The 15,855-nt window shown below is 36.4% G+C and overlaps 1 protein-coding gene across 2 annotated transcripts in view; it reads left to right on the forward strand.

Annotated features, from left to right (window-relative positions):
• TECPR2 (tectonin beta-propeller repeat containing 2) overlaps positions 1 to 15,855 on the forward strand; it is a 47,709-nt gene that overhangs the window by 17,477 nt on the left and 14,377 nt on the right. For both annotated transcript variants that reach the window (XM_032234590.1, XM_032234600.1), the window contains exons 11-16: positions 405 to 578; positions 2,857 to 3,037; positions 5,257 to 5,398; positions 7,968 to 8,208; positions 10,419 to 10,508; positions 11,548 to 11,781. In XM_032234590.1, coding sequence (XP_032090481.1) covers positions 405 to 578; positions 2,857 to 3,037; positions 5,257 to 5,398; positions 7,968 to 8,208; positions 10,419 to 10,508; positions 11,548 to 11,781 — 1,062 coding nt within the window. The remainder of the gene's footprint in view (positions 1 to 404; positions 579 to 2,856; positions 3,038 to 5,256; positions 5,399 to 7,967; positions 8,209 to 10,418; positions 10,509 to 11,547; positions 11,782 to 15,855) is intronic.

Consider the following 15,855-nt stretch of genomic DNA (forward strand, 5'->3'; position numbering starts at 1 on the left):
ATGGCCAGAGAGATGTCTTATTTACAGTGGTTGTCCTATAAAGAATGCTTGGAGGATGATTTTATTCATTGGCCTGACACTTGAGAAGAAAGCTTACCTTGAGCTGGCATTTTTCATGTTTTGAGTTGGATTTTTAAAACTCTACAACTATCTTGTGACTGCTCCTCTAACGAACTTAACCTTGTATGTGTCCTTCATAAATTACTGCATTCCACAGTAATGCATGGGGTGTCATTTCCATACTCCCATCTCCTTGTCCCTACCACCATGGTGGTCAGACCATCCTCAGGTTGATGAAGATTATCTTAGACTTTAAAATAGCTGCTGTAAGCAAAGGAGAAATTAATTAGATTTAAAGGTGATCTCTTGTGAATAATTGTATTTATGTGAGGTTTCTTCCATAGGGACTCTTTTATGGAAGATTGAGCAAAAAACCAATAAAGCTTTTGCCTGTGGCAAAGTAACTATTAGAGGAAAACGTCACTGGTATGAAGCTTTACCTCAAGCAGCATTTGTATCCTTGAGTGATGACACAGCCTGGATAATCCGAACAAATGGTGATCTGTATCTACAGACAGGTACTTACGCTAGTTTTTATTTTTCTTCTGGAATTACCTGCTTACTAAATTACATTATGAGAGAATGCTTCAAAAATGAGGGAAGGTTTTTCAGTGAAAATTCCAAGCAAGCAAATAGACAATTTTTCTTGAAAGAATTTTTGTTGCCATCATGAATCTTCTCCTATAATGAGTTGATTACACTATGAAGTCCAGTTGCAATTCTGTTATGACGTGAGAGCTAAGTTGTGTTCATTTGTACTACAACCTAAAACATTCTACGCAATGTTGTTACAGATTAATGCAAAATATATTAATGCTAATAAAGGTGTTCCCTGGAAGAGTGTTTTGAAAACTAAAACCAAATAGACATTATTAACTGCCTGATGCTATTTGATTTAACTATGTCAAATAGTTTTAGTTTAAAATCTTAGGTTTATTGGCTTGAAATGTCAATGGAAGGAGTCCTTCAAAAATGTTTTGTCTGCCAAATGACTCATCCAACAAAGATTTTTGTTGAAGGGCAAGAGAGAGCATTATTTATTTATTTAGGAAAATGTTTAAACTGCCTTAGTATTAAATAACAATGCGTAAAAATCAATGGTTTTGAATCAATCTGCTTGCCTGGTTTTCCGGCAACATATAAGGCTGCACACACAAAGGGGAATCAGCAAAAGTTTCTTCCCTGCATACAGTTAATAGGTTTCATTCTCAGCAAGCCTGAAACTAGCCAGTATTCATCCTGCTGTGTCATTCTAACGAGCAAGCAAATACATGGAAGCATCTATTTGTGTTCACAGTTGTCATGCTTTGATGATACGTAATTCAGCAGTGGAAGGAATTTGTGCCTGAGTGGGCAGCTGTAGAAATAGAAATTATAAATAAATAAATAGCGTCAGCCTCAATAGGGAAAGTAATCTCTTTGTTAGTAATATTTTTTTATTTCTAATCAGTAAGAGAAAGCCATCCAGTTGTTAAATAAAAAGCTCTCCTTGTATTTAACAGCAGAATGATTTTTCTCTTATTAATTAGAAAAAAATATTTCAACATTTTTAGAATTTCAAAACATAGGTGTTGATTACTATTTTGTATTTACTTGTGTACTTTTTTATAATGAAAATATGGTTGTAATGACTGAATAGCTGGCCTTTTTCTGTGAGCTACTACTGGTTCTCACAGCAAGTATTTTGATTTGTTATACAGTATGTGTCCTGCAGGAATTCTTAGATGTCTGGCCAACTATGCCTTCCCTCTCCCTGAGAAATTTAATTTCACTGTTGGAAGCTTTACTAAAGATTGCAATGAAATTTAGGAGGAGGAGATTATATATTTTGACCTGCTGTGGCAGTACATATGTGCTCCAGTAATTATACAGGGTCTAATATTTGATCACATACAGTGGCCAAATTCAGTGGCAAAATATTTCCAGATCTTAGCCCTACCCAAGTGTAAAATCTTTTATTCCTGCTGCTTAGAAGCTTATAACCATGGGTTAACCCTAACCATTTCTCTACACCATTTAAAAATTATTATATAGACATAGGTATAATGTGTATGCATTTGTATAGAAATACATTTGTTAAGTATACTTTCAACAGGGCATGATATATCCATATCTGAGAAAAAGCACATTGAAGAGGAACTAAGAATTTAAGGTTAGGGCTTTATAAATATAGGTACTGCATTTTAACCCTGGCCAAAACCATGGTTCCTTACTTGTAAATGGTAATTATAAAGGTATTAGTTTTATCCTGAAATACTTTCCCATTAGATTGATTCTCAAACAATCTTAAGTAACTGAATGAACTTGGTAACAATTGAAAAGAATTATTGCTACACACAGAGAGAAATATGTTAAAGGTACAGGGCATAGGTCAAACCTAATAATATCAAAGAGGCAGCTCTATTTAATTACCATATTTTTGCTCCATAAGACCCCCCCCCCAAGTGCGTGGAAACGGTGATGGTCCTTTGGTGAATAGCAGCCGAGCTGCGGTAGTGGCGTCCTTTTACAGTGTTGAACCCCGCCTCTTCTGTCTTTGTCATTGCCCTCCTCTTCTGTCTCTTTTCCGCAGTGCAGGAGTCAATAGGCAGAGCTGGCATATAAGAGGACACCTATCAGCTCTGCCTGATTTTTTTTTCTTGTTTCCGTCCTCTAAACCTAGGTGCATCTTATGGTTCGGTGCATCTTATGGAGCGAAAAATATGGTAGCTTATAAATTATATAGAAAGGAAATAAAATTAAACTCAAAAACTAAAAAATTGACGCACAAATTGCTTTTCTGTATTTTACTTGAAGGCCTCAGCGTGGATCGTCCCTGTGCCAGGGCAGTAAAAGTAGACTGTCCATATCAACTATCACAGATTACAGCCAGAAATAATATAATTTGGGCATTAACGGAGCAGCGTGTGCTTCTCTTTCGTGAAGGTGTAAGCAGTTTCTGTCCTGAAGGAGAGCAGTGGAAATGTGATATCATAAGGTAAACAGTCTCTAAACAGTAGGCATGTCCTGTAATAGTTCTTGATTTTGCAAGGATCAGCGTTTTCATCATCTTAGTTTGGACTTGCATGTGTTTAGACAATTTATTGCATCACATGAGAATAGAGTTTCCCAAACCAGGACATCAGGTTTTATTGATTTTTTTTTGTTAAATGTTTTGAAATTTGGCAAAAGAAGGAAAGAATGCCCATTGAGTTATACAATTAACAATATACATTTTTCATCTTACACAATTATTATTACATTTTAATAATTAGAATTGCAAACATATTTTAGACCTCTAGATCCAGATAATTTTATTCATTCGCTTGTTTAAAGGAGTTATGAATGCCTATCTCACATAGGGCTTCTATGTTGGCTCCCAACAACCAATAAAAAAGTGGAATAAAAATAGAACAACCCTTCCACCAGGCACCAGACCAAACAAATTCTTGACCTGACTTAACCCCATCATAGCTCTGTGCTTGGGGGAAGAGCCAGTTCTTTAGGCCTTCTGTGAATGAGCAGTTCTGATCCAAGGAAACCCAGAATCTTACCTGTCTAAATTATTCATGATTGGCTGCTAACAGTTGTATAATTGGTTACGCTATTAGATTTTGTAAGATTTGAGCAGATTGATTAGATTTTTAGATTATATTTAAATTTAGCAGTATTTAATTTGCACTGAGGTGGGTTTGGATATCTTTAAAATGAGCAGTGGCATGATCAAGTAATAATCATTGTTATAGTTGATTGATATCAGTGGAATATAAGTGTCAGTTTTCTTCAGTAAAATGTATCTGTAAATATTAAATTGTGCCCACTGGCTAAAGTAATAAATTATACCATACCATTTTCAATTTAATATATTTAATTTGACTACCGAATTTTTCGGAGTGTAAGACGAACCTTTTTTCCTCAAAAAAGAGGCTGAAAATCTGGGTGCGTCTTATACATTGAATACAACATTTTTTTGCCTCCCGAAGCCCTGCCCCTTCACCAAAATGGCTGTGCCTAGTATTATGGAGGCTTTCAGAGAACTACTGGGGGCTGGGGAGGGCAGAAATGAGCAAAAAATGGACCATTTTTTGCCCACCCCCCCAGCCTCCAGCAGCACTCTATAAGCCTCCATAAGGCTATGCATGCAATTCTTTTGACAAAAAAACAGCCCGTTTTTGCGAAAAATGGGCCGTTTTGGGGAGGTTTACAGAGTGCAAAAACTCTCCCCCCCCCCCCGGAAAGCTCTTTAGTTAGAGTGATTGATGAGAATTAGATTGATCAAGTGCTGTGCCAGCAGAAACAAAATCTTAGGCGCTGCAGATTGTCAGTGATTTCCTTCTCCAGCAACAAGGATAAATACATCTGGAAACATCTACCTACCTACCTACTCTCTCTCTGTCTCTCTCTCTCCCTCCCTACCTACTGTATTTCTCTCTCTCTCACACTCTCTCTCTCTCTCTCTCTCTCCCTCCCTCCCTCCCTCCCTACCTACCTACTCTCTCTCCCTACCTACCTACTGTATTTCTCTCTCCCTCTATCTACCTACCTACCTACTCTCTCTCTCTCTCCTTACCTACCTACTGTATTTCTCTCTCTCTCCCTCTATCTACCTACCTACTTTTTTTACATTTGCCTCTTCAAAACCTTATACTCCGAAAAATATGGTAAATAGAATGGAAATGCAATGGGATTCCATTATGGCTGGCATTTTTTTTTAAAGGAGGAAGGAATATTTTCTGTAAGAATGTTAACAAGCCCTGACAACAATTCTAAGTATCTCTAGAATTGACAACTTCAATGTATTTTATGTCAGGCTGCCTTAGAAAACTGTCTGGAATCCATGTTTTCTGCAGTGATCAATTTATGCTGATATCCATTAATTCATACATCACTAGCTTTACAGCTGACATGTTGGCTTCCAATCGGCTAATAGGTACTGTTCAAATATATATTGGGAGATATCCCCTTGTCTCACTGAGATCCAGATGGCACTCTCCCTAAAGAGATTCAGAAAGGCTATTAAAATTTAGCTTTTCTAATGACCTTTTAATTAGCATTAAATATTTACAGTTTTAAAACTGCGGATGATAGTGTAACAGGGACACAGCAATATTTATGTTTCGAATTTAATGATGTTATGTTCAGTCTTGTAAACTGATAGAAGTTCTTAAGGAATTGTATAAGTATTGTAAGAAAAATAAGTATTGCTTGCTTTTGCAGTGAAATGCAAGGTCTAGAGCCGGTATGTATTACTCTTGGAGACCAGCAGACCATCTGGATTTTAGATATTCATGGGAATCTATGGTTTAGAACTGGTGTTGTTTCAAAGAAGCCACAAGGGGACGACAACCACTGGTGGCAAGTAGGCATTTCCTATTCTACTTCCAGTATAAAGGGGGCTTATTTGGTGGTGAGGCTCAGATTTCTTACTTGCATTCATGATAATATCCTGATTTCAATCCCAATCAGAAGATCAACGGAAGTAGTTTTGGAGAAGACACATAAATGAAATGGTACCAGAGATTGCCACCCTAAGATAGTGATGAAATCATGCTTCATTTACTAATTAAATCTAGATATCCATTGGTTGTCTTGTTTCTTATAAAACTGTATTATGTCTATAATCAGATTGTGGAATTGGAGCTCTAGCCCTGATAGGAGAGTTACCAAAAATGAGGGAAGGCAATCTAGATATTCTACCAAGAGAAAAGCAGTAACATTCAACTGAACACTAAATTTAATTACTTTAATTGAACAATTAAAAAAAGGGAAGACAATTCTGAGATAGAAAATAAATATCACAACAAAACTAATAATTATACATTTTCTTTTACAAACTGTAAAGCAAAATCTAGCCACATTCAGAATAGAAACATTCCTTTAGACATTATAGAGGAATACATATGTTAGAATGCTGTAAGGATATTGAAGATACAATAACAATCATCAGTGTAATACTGTATTTGTATTCTACCTTTTTATCATATTCTGGCAATATTACTTTCTAAAATATATCAATTTCACCTTATAAAAAATGCAAAATCAAAGCAGAACGTACAGAGGTGGGCTGCACTTATTTTAACAACCGGTTCACCGTTCCCACATGTGTGCAGCCTTCCGTGCATGTGCTTTGCTTGTTCGTGTGACTTGCGGCATCCAAAACAAAGCTAAATAGGACAGCATAGCGCCGGGCCGATGGGCGGGGGCACCTCCTCTCCCCCCCCCCCCCCGGGCAGGTCACAACTACCAGTTCACACGAACTGTTCCGAACCGGCAGCAGCCTACCACTGAGAACATAGCAATGTAGAAGGTAGATTAAAATAATAAAATACTGAAATTCTATAAAAAGTCTGGTGAAATCTTTACAGATTTACTAAATGTAAGATAGTCAAGATCAAGCCATCTGTCATGATGAGTAAATAACAGCCTGGCTGCCACACAGAAGAAGATCTTTTTCTGTAGTTCCTGAAAAATAAGATGTGAAATCAAAGTATCTTTCAGAGGGTATTTCCTGTTTCCTGCAAGTTTGTATCTGGATAAAGGAAGAAGAGTGAGATCCATTTTGGTGTAGTGGTGAAAGCATTAGGCTAGAAACCAGGAGACCATGAATTCTAGTTCCATCTTAGGCACAGAGGCAGCTAGGTTTGAACCGTGGGCCAGTCATTCGTTCCCAGCCCTTGGAAACAGGCAATGCCAAACCACTTCTGAAATCTTGCCAAGAAACCTGTAGGGACTCTTCCCAATATTTACCAGGAGAAAAAGACTGAATTGAAGACCCCCCCCAGATAATTAAATATTTAATTTCATAATGAGGCATTCTCTGTGAATAGCCTGTGAATAGTCTTTATCAACGTAAAGATGAATTAATGTCATTTTCTGCCAGTATGTATGTTGCTTAGTAGTTGTTGAGAGTAGTGGTTTTCCAACCTAGTGGTTGAGAAATGCCTCCTAAACTTAATTTCTCTCACTCATTTACTTTTTTGGTGATTTCCATAGCTTAAAGATGGTAACAATTGGGTTATCTAGGGATTCTTGTCAAAAACAGGATTTTTGTCCTCTCACCTGTCCTTTTTAAAAAAGGTATGTGGACTGCTTGCTGTTAATTCAGCTTCCAGGCCATTGAGCATTTGTGCTATATCTTCTATTCTAAAGGGACTGTTAAATTTGCTGGGATAGTTCCAAGCTACTGATTGTTCTTGTTAACACACCACATAGCTGACTGTAGAACTTATAATTGTTTTTACTGTCCTACTTCCAAAGTGTGAAATTGAAATAAGACACATTGCAAGGCTTCCAGAACTCTGAATGATGCAGTTTTGCATGCCTATTCTCCCCGCCACCAAAGTCAGAATTATAAAATTATAATGCCCTTTGGAACATCTTTACCCTCTAAGATAAGATCTGCCCCCACCCTTCTATCCTCCCCTGTGAGCCTAAAGACCTGGCCCTGCCGGTTGGCCTGGGGATCAGATGGATCAGTCCTACTGGACTGATGACAGACTCCACCTCCTCTCCCCCCCCACATGCTTTTTATCCATCCATCTTTTCAATTATATTGATGTATTCTTACTGTGTATTTTTTCCTTGTTTATTATATTGTTCTATTATTTCTGCTCTATTTACATCCCTTTCATTTTCTTCCTTTCTATTATTTTATTCATTCTGCAAGCCACCTAGAATAGCCCCACACTGAGATAGGCAATAAATTTAACAAACAAATAATAAAAAAATGGAATAGTTGCAAAGCTGAATTTTTTTCCAATTCCACCTAAAGAAGTAGATTGATGTTTCCTGAAAATGTGAATGATGAAAGGCTATATGCTGTTGAAAAGAAGTTGTTGCTCTTGTTGGAATTTTCCTGTGATGAAACGAGAGGGCTTAATGTGTGCTCTGAAACTAAATTAGTCCTTTTATGTATTTTATTCCCCCAGGTAAGCATTACCGATTATGTTGTGTTTGACCAGTGCAGCCTTTTCCAGACAATAATCCATGCAACACAAACAGTAGCAACAGCAGCCCAGGCTCCTGTTGAGAAAGTGGCAGACAAACTGCGTACAACTTTCTGGTCACAACAGCTTCAGTGTCAACCAAGCCTACTTGCAGTCAACAGCAGCGGTGTTTGGATTTCCTCTGGGAAAAATGAATTTCATGTAGCAAAGGGAAACCTCATAGGCAAGTGCATTTTTTGTTGCTGAAGTTGCTTTTAAACTTAACGTGTTGGCATACACACTTCTAAAGTTGTTTAGCAATGATTTTATTTCTATCAATTATTTCAAAGTGGAAAGTGTCTGGACCCATTTATTTTGAGCAATGGTGGTTAATATCTTTCTGTTGTGTCACTCCTGGGCATAATACATGTTGCCAACTCATACATCAATTTGTGAATGGAAGAGGCACGTGGGAATCAGCAAACATGTAGAACTTAGTTGTATCATAGCCAAGCATGCAAAGCCGAATGCTTCTTTCCTGGCATATATTCCTCTGGCCTAGTCTACAGTTTTGCCATCTCTTATTGTAACGTTTGTATTATTTTGTTCCAGATATCTTCTAAGCAGCTTTCAAATAATGTCTAGGCAGACTTACTTTTTCTGGGTGCTGGCCAAACCCAGTTTTGCTTAGATTTAGTGAGGTTACTACATCATGTGCCTTCAAACCAAGAACAAATACAATGTATGCATATTGTGTTGAGTTTCCAGATTTTAAATTAAAAAATGTGTAAAAAATGTTAGTGGTAGAGGCATGTGACTGAGTCCCATCTAGGACATTTTCAACTCACCTGAGACCCATTCTATATTTTATTTCAATGATACATAGTTCAATTAATCTGCCTTTTACATACAGAGAAACTCTGTAAGTAAAAATGAAAAAAGAGAAATCTGCCTTATTTACAGTACCTTAAAATTGAAAAACTGTATTGTGGAATAATTTATATATCAAGCCAAATCCAACAGTTTGTAGAATGTATGCTGGCATTCTAATATTCTATGTTGTTTTGCTACCAATAATAGCAATAGATGTTAAAATTCTTGAATTTTCAAAATATATTTCAGGTACATAGGTAAACCTGAGTTTTGGATATAATACAATAATAAAATACAATAGCAGAGTTGGAAGGGACCTTGGAGGTCTTCTAGTCCAACCCCCTGCCTAGGCAGGAAACCCTATACCGTTTCAGACAAATGGCTATCCAACATCTTCTTAAAGACTTCCAGTGTTGGGGCATTCACAACTTCTGGAGGCAAGCTGTTCCACTGATTAATTGTTCTAACTGTCAGGAAATTTCTCCTCAGTTCTAAGTTGCTTCTCTCCTTGATTATTTTCCACCCATTGCTTCTTGTTCTATCCTCAGGTGCCTTGGAGAATAGTCTGAGTCCCTCTTCTTTGTGGCAACTCTGAGATATTGGAAGACTGCTATCATGTCTCCCCTAGTCCTTCTTTCTCTTAAACTAGACATACCCAGTTCCTGCAACCGTTCTTCATATATTTTAGTCTCCAGTCCCCTAATCATCTTTGTTGTTCTTCTCTGCACTCTTTCTAGAGTCTCTACATCTGTTCTACATCGTGGTCTCAGGTCTCAAGATTCATAGATACATTAGAATATGAATTAATTTACTCAATATTTCCATACCACAGTAGGCAACTTTATTTCTTCCATACATTTTGGCCAGTATGACCCAAAACAAGAAATTGGGATGTGTGCAAAGAAAAACTGCCTGAGCAGATTGAAAGTGCTTACTCCCCCTCCTTCCCCTATCATCAAGATAACTGATTGCCTATCAAGTAGAAGTATATTACAATCAGACTTTGGGGAGAAAATGTCCTAATTTGGATTACTTAAAGAGATCTTAAATAGGTTAGATTTTGATAGGAAGCATTAGGAAGGAAAGATTATATAGAAGAAAGTGATGGGTCAAACTGGATTGCAAAGAATATCTTGTTTGGGAGTAGCGGACAGGGGAATGGCCTTGAAAGGCAAGAGGAAGAGCTGCTACCATACCTAAGCAACAGTCAGGTGAGAAGGATGTGTAGCCAGACCAACAAAAGTAACATGAAAAATGTCTCATCAAGTCCTTCCTAATTCACAGGAACATAAGGTGAGGGAGGAGACAGCACAAAGATTCTGTTACTCTAGCTCTTTTGGAACATATATGGCATTGGTTTCTCCATGTGGCCTATGTTGTTGGGCTACCTCAGTAAGAATGGAATCTCTTCTTTGAATGCTTAATTGTCATTATTAGGTCAACATGAAAATTGAAACCCGGAATATAGACTATGTTCTTCTTTAAAATAAAAACCTAAAGAACAAAAATGTAGTTCAGACATTACTGCACATGAGACAGAGGTTGTTTTTGTATTGATAGTTTTCCTGTTTTCTTTTGCAGGTACATATTGGAATAATGTGGTGCCTCGGGGCACTGCTTCAGCTACAAAATGGGCTTTTGTGTTAGCTTCTGCAGCTCCGACAAAAGAAGGTTAAAAACATGTCTCTCTCTCTCCCTCCCTCCCCACCCCCTCTCTGTGTGTGTAAAATATAATCATACATGTCTGCTAGGATAAAGAAACATGTAAATTGATCTTTGCTACCATTTTGTATATCCATAAAATAGTATTGGAACTGAGTAATTTAAAACCTTGTTTAGTTCTAAGTTAATTAATACACAGCAAGAAGGTGGTGAATGCAAAATTGGAAATTCCTGCTCTTACTATGAGCCTTTAATTTGCACTGTGATTTAAGAACTTAAAAAGGTCATCCTTGCCAGTTCCTTTAAACCATTGATTCACTAGGAATCCATATATTACATTTAATAAATGATCAAGTAAAACTGTAGCTTGAGAATTTGTCATTTACTTTTTATATATCTTACCGCCTTTACATTTTAACTGCATAATCCTTAGTCTCATGCTTTATAGATATATCAAGTTTTTATATTACTGTATTTTCTCAGTGCTGCAAAGCCTAAGATTGTTCTGTTCACATTCAGTATTAACAGATTTACTTTAGATCAGTGCCAACCTATTGTGGTAATTAACTAATTTTATGTTTATTTCCTGAGTATTAGAAATAAAATAAATGATTTTATATAAGGTAAACCATGGAATGAAACATTTACATATATTTTTATAAATTTAAAATGAATCCTTATGTGATCAACATCAGCTATTGGTATTGCCTCTGCTTGTTGATTTCCTAGAAACATCTGGTTATTATAGATAACCAGAGAATGCTAGGATAAAACAGCCACAGGATGTTTTTTTTTACATTTTTTAAAGAACTGTTTCTTAGCCTTGGTTTTTTAAAAAATGGAATATAGGAATAACTTTAAAACAACTTATAATGTGTGTAAAGGTTTCCAAGTATTTGTGAAGTGAATTAATTACATTATGAAGATAATAATTATATTAATGCAATCTTAGAATGCAGATTTTGTTTTATGTACAAATACTGATTAATTTTTATAAAGATTTCTAAAAAAAATGGAGTTTATAATAAAAACTTTGTCCTTCCTTCAGGAAGTTTCTTATGGTTGTCCCAAAGTAGCAAGGACCTGTTTTGTGTTAGTGATCAGAATCCTCAGTTCCATCCTTCAACAGTTCAGCTCCCTTCCGATAATGAAATGGTATATTATTCAGCTTGCCGGGATGCAATATGGAGCTTGAATAGTCTGGGGCAGGTCTTCATAAGGACACTTTCACCAAATTGCCCAACAGGAATGCATTGGACCAAACTGGACCTTTCTCAATTAGGTAAATCTAATTGTAGCTTTAGAAAATTCTTAGCTGAAATGCAGATAATTAGATTCTTTTCTCTGTATAATTGATAAGAGTTCACACAAAGAATTGTTCTGATGTATGAAATATAATGATAATAATTTAAATTATTGTGGCTAAAATAGGAGGAGAAAAATGTATTGGATATGTTTGCTACCTTGAGTTATTTGTAAAAATAATAAGGGCGGGATAGAAATAAATTAAAAGTATGTAAAAACATAGACAAATGATTACAGCAGTTTTTGAAATCCCTACCATACTGGCTACAGACAAAGGATATAACAATGGACAAGACAACCAGTTGTGTTTTAGAAGAGAATGATCAGTACTTTCATGAAGCATCATAATGATGTCATGGCAACAAGTTATGATGTCATGTTTTGAATATGATTATTGAGTTATTGTTTTTGCTGCCTAAAATATGTAGTTAAAATCTGATTATAAACTAAGTATCAGATGTCAATTCTGGAGGCTGAAGTGAAAAAATAAGTTGGTGACACTCTGTTGCTAACATGTGTATGTACATGTGTGTGTGTATAAATAGTACACACACACACACTTTTTATTTTGGTATCTTTTTTCAGTGTACCCTTACCTTTGTCACTGTCTCTTTCCCTGCCACTAGTAGCCATTAACCACCAAAAACATCCACATATCAAGAAAACATTTCTGGTTAAATCACATTAACATTACAATGGATTCGGAAATGTCAACTCTGTTCAGGCAGTTCTTTGTGTACTTGAATAGTCATCATAGCATGTGACTTAATTAAACTTACTCTATTATATTCAGAATTTCTGCAATACAGTCAAATGGACTTTGCCAATGTTCTGGCTAATAGAACATTGTCCGGATCAATAATTCACATGAGTTTTTGTTAGAAAAAACACAAAATTGGAATGAGAATAGAAGCTGAAAATACTCTACAATAAGTGTATACGTGGACATCAAATTGTGTTGTGTGTGTAAATAACTGTCCAATAATGCAGAGGAAATGGTATATGACTCTGTTCCAAAAATCCTGGCACTTATTAGATCAAAACCATCAGCTGACCAGCAATGAAGTGATTTTTTAATAGCTGTACTAAAAGTTAAATCAATACAAAATTTATCCTAACGTTTTCAAATTATTCTTGACTGATTGGGTGTTGTGTAACAATATTGAAATAATGGCAGAATTTAAGAGATTATAAAGAAATAGGCTGAGATTGGATTCAATTTGAATCCAATTTGATAAATTCATTTTAAGACTAGCTATGAGTTAGAATATTTCATTCTTCCATTTATTTGTTTGATGTGGCACTCTTCTTTCTTTTGTCTATTATATACATACATGTACACGCACATGCACGCGCGCACACACACACACAAAAAAAATAGGCAATTTATTCACGTTTTTCTTTTTGATGAGTTTTTTTAGTCTTTCTTTCCAGATTGCATGACCTCTCTTTTAGAGATTTTCTTTCATCCATGGATAGATTGGGGGGGGGGGATTGGGGGGGGGGAAGGGAGAGAGAATAGTGTGTAGGTAGTACTCAGCCTGTAACCACAATTGAGCCTGGAATCTCAGCCATTGAATGAAGTGGTTGTTATGTCAGATATTATGTGATTGAGCATATGACTGCTTCACTCAACAGTCTTTTTCCCCCCTGTTTAAGTACAGTATGCTCTCTTTTTAAAACTGCTGTGATTGTGATATAAAATGATAATGTTATTTTTCTGTCCAAATTTTATGGTCTCCAAAATGGGAGATACTGTATTAATTTTCAACTGGGATATATTGAAATGCAATTTTATATCCCTCTTTTCTTCTCATTCCTTTTGGAAGATCATTTTGGAACCTTTTCCCTCACATCATTGTATGTTTCAAGACACCGCTAGATATCTCTTATGAAATGATAAGTTTTGTCTCTTCCTCAGGACTGTTTGTCTCAGAAACCAGGGAAGGTTTTGTGTCACAATCTTAAATTCTGAAGTGACCAGCCATTTGACACCTACCCATAAGATGTAGAGAAGAATTTTAGGGCAATTATATAACAGGGGATCTGTAAATGACATAGCTTTGCTCATGCTGCCAAATTGGGTCAGTTTGGTTGTTTTTTTCAAGCTGATGCCAAAGGTATTGGGGTCTCTTATGTTCACAGTCACTTATAGCAGTGTTTCTCAATTTTGGCAACTTTAATTATGCTGGATGGGGAGTTCTAGGAGTTGAAATCCACACATCTTAAAGCTGCCAAAGTTGAGAAACACTGACCTAGAGGAATTCTTGCTATTTGTTTTTGGTAGAGCTTGTTTATAACTTCATAATTGATTGGTTTGCATAATTGAGAGATACAAGTTTTCACATGATTGGTTTGGATGAGGGAATAAATGGGGAACTCATCAGATTTGCAGATGACACCAACCTGGCAGGAATAGCCAACACTCCAGAAGATAGGCTAAAGATACAGAAGGATCTTGACAAACTTGAACATTGGGCACTATCTAATAAAATGAAATTCAATGGTGAAAAGAGTAAGGTTCTACTTTTAGGCAAGAAAAACAAAATGCACAGGTACAGTATAGGTGGTACCTTGCTCAATAGTAGCAACTGTGAGAGGGATCTTGGAGTCCTAGTGGACAACCATTTGAATATGAGCCAACAGTGTGCAGCAGCTGCCAAAAAAAGCCAACACAGTTCTAGGCTGCATAAAAAGAGGGATAGAATCAAGATCACATTAAGTGTTAATACCACTTTATAATGCCTTGGTAAGGCCACACTTGGAATACTGCATCCAGTTTTGGTCACCACAATGTAGAAAAGATGTGAAGACTCAAGAAAGAGTGCAGAGAAGAGCAACAAAGATGATTGGGGACTGGAGACTAAAACATGAAGAACGGTTGCAGGAACTCGGTATGTCTAGTTTAATAGAAAGGAGGACTAGGGGAGACATGATAGCAGTGTTCCAATATCTCAGGAGTTGCCACAAAGAAGAGGGACTCAGACTATTCTCCAAGGCACCTGAGGGTAGAACAAGAAGCAATGGGTGGAAACTAATCAAGGAGAGAAACAACTTAGAACTGAGGAGAAATCTGCTGACAGTTAGAACAATTAATCAGTGGAACAGCTTGCCTCCAGAAGTTGTGAATGCCCCAACACTGTAAGTCTTTAAGAAGATGTTGGATAGCCATTTGTCTGGAATGGTATAGGGTTTCCTGTCTAGGCAGGGGGTTGGACTAGAAGACCTCCAAGGTCCCTTCCAACTCTGCTATTGTATTGTATTGTATTGGTTTCATTTGTAAGAAACTGAATGTCTTCAAAATTTCTGCTTAGAAGTTGTCTCTTCTTATAACCTTTTTCACATAAGACATAAAAAGGAACAGACACAAGTAAGACATCATCTATTGCAGCGTACCTTTCTGTCAGCTCAAGCATCAGTGGGTAGCATTTAACTCAGTGGTTGGGGAAAAGCCATTAATGTGAGATTTGATTTCCTGCATACTGCCATATTTGAAAAGGGTATGCGAATTACTGCTTAAGTCTCTTAAGAATGAATAGTTCCGTTTCTGTAAAATGAATGCAATAGTGATAGCTTTTAAAGAACAAAGAATCACGCAAGCTGACATTTCTAGGAACAAGTATTTGGTTATTGGAAGATAGACGAACAATTGAGGAAATTTATTTCGCATCATTATATTTTCTGTTTCAATCTTAGAGAAAGCTGCAAAATGTTGATGCTATTGTTTTAATGAAACTAAAAATGCAGTATGTGCTCTGTGAATCATATAACTCCTTAGGATAAGGGCTTCTTATTATCTTAGTATAGTGGAAATGAAAAAGTAACTAATCTTGAGATATTTATCCCATAGATCTCATCAGCAGCCATTGTTTGCTAACAACATTTGGAATGTGAAACATTAAAATGTATTTATAGACTTTGTAAGCTTAGCTGTCTTCCAGAGGAAGTTCACTTGAGTTCATGTGAAAACTTGTATATCTTAATTATGCAACAAATTCCTTTGCATTGCATGTTCTATTACCCTAAAATGCTTCAATAAACAGGAGTTTCT

This window comes from Thamnophis elegans, chromosome 1, assembly GCF_009769535.1.
Source record: "Thamnophis elegans isolate rThaEle1 chromosome 1, rThaEle1.pri, whole genome shotgun sequence".
NCBI classification, from domain to species: Eukaryota; Metazoa; Chordata; class Lepidosauria; order Squamata; family Colubridae; genus Thamnophis; species Thamnophis elegans.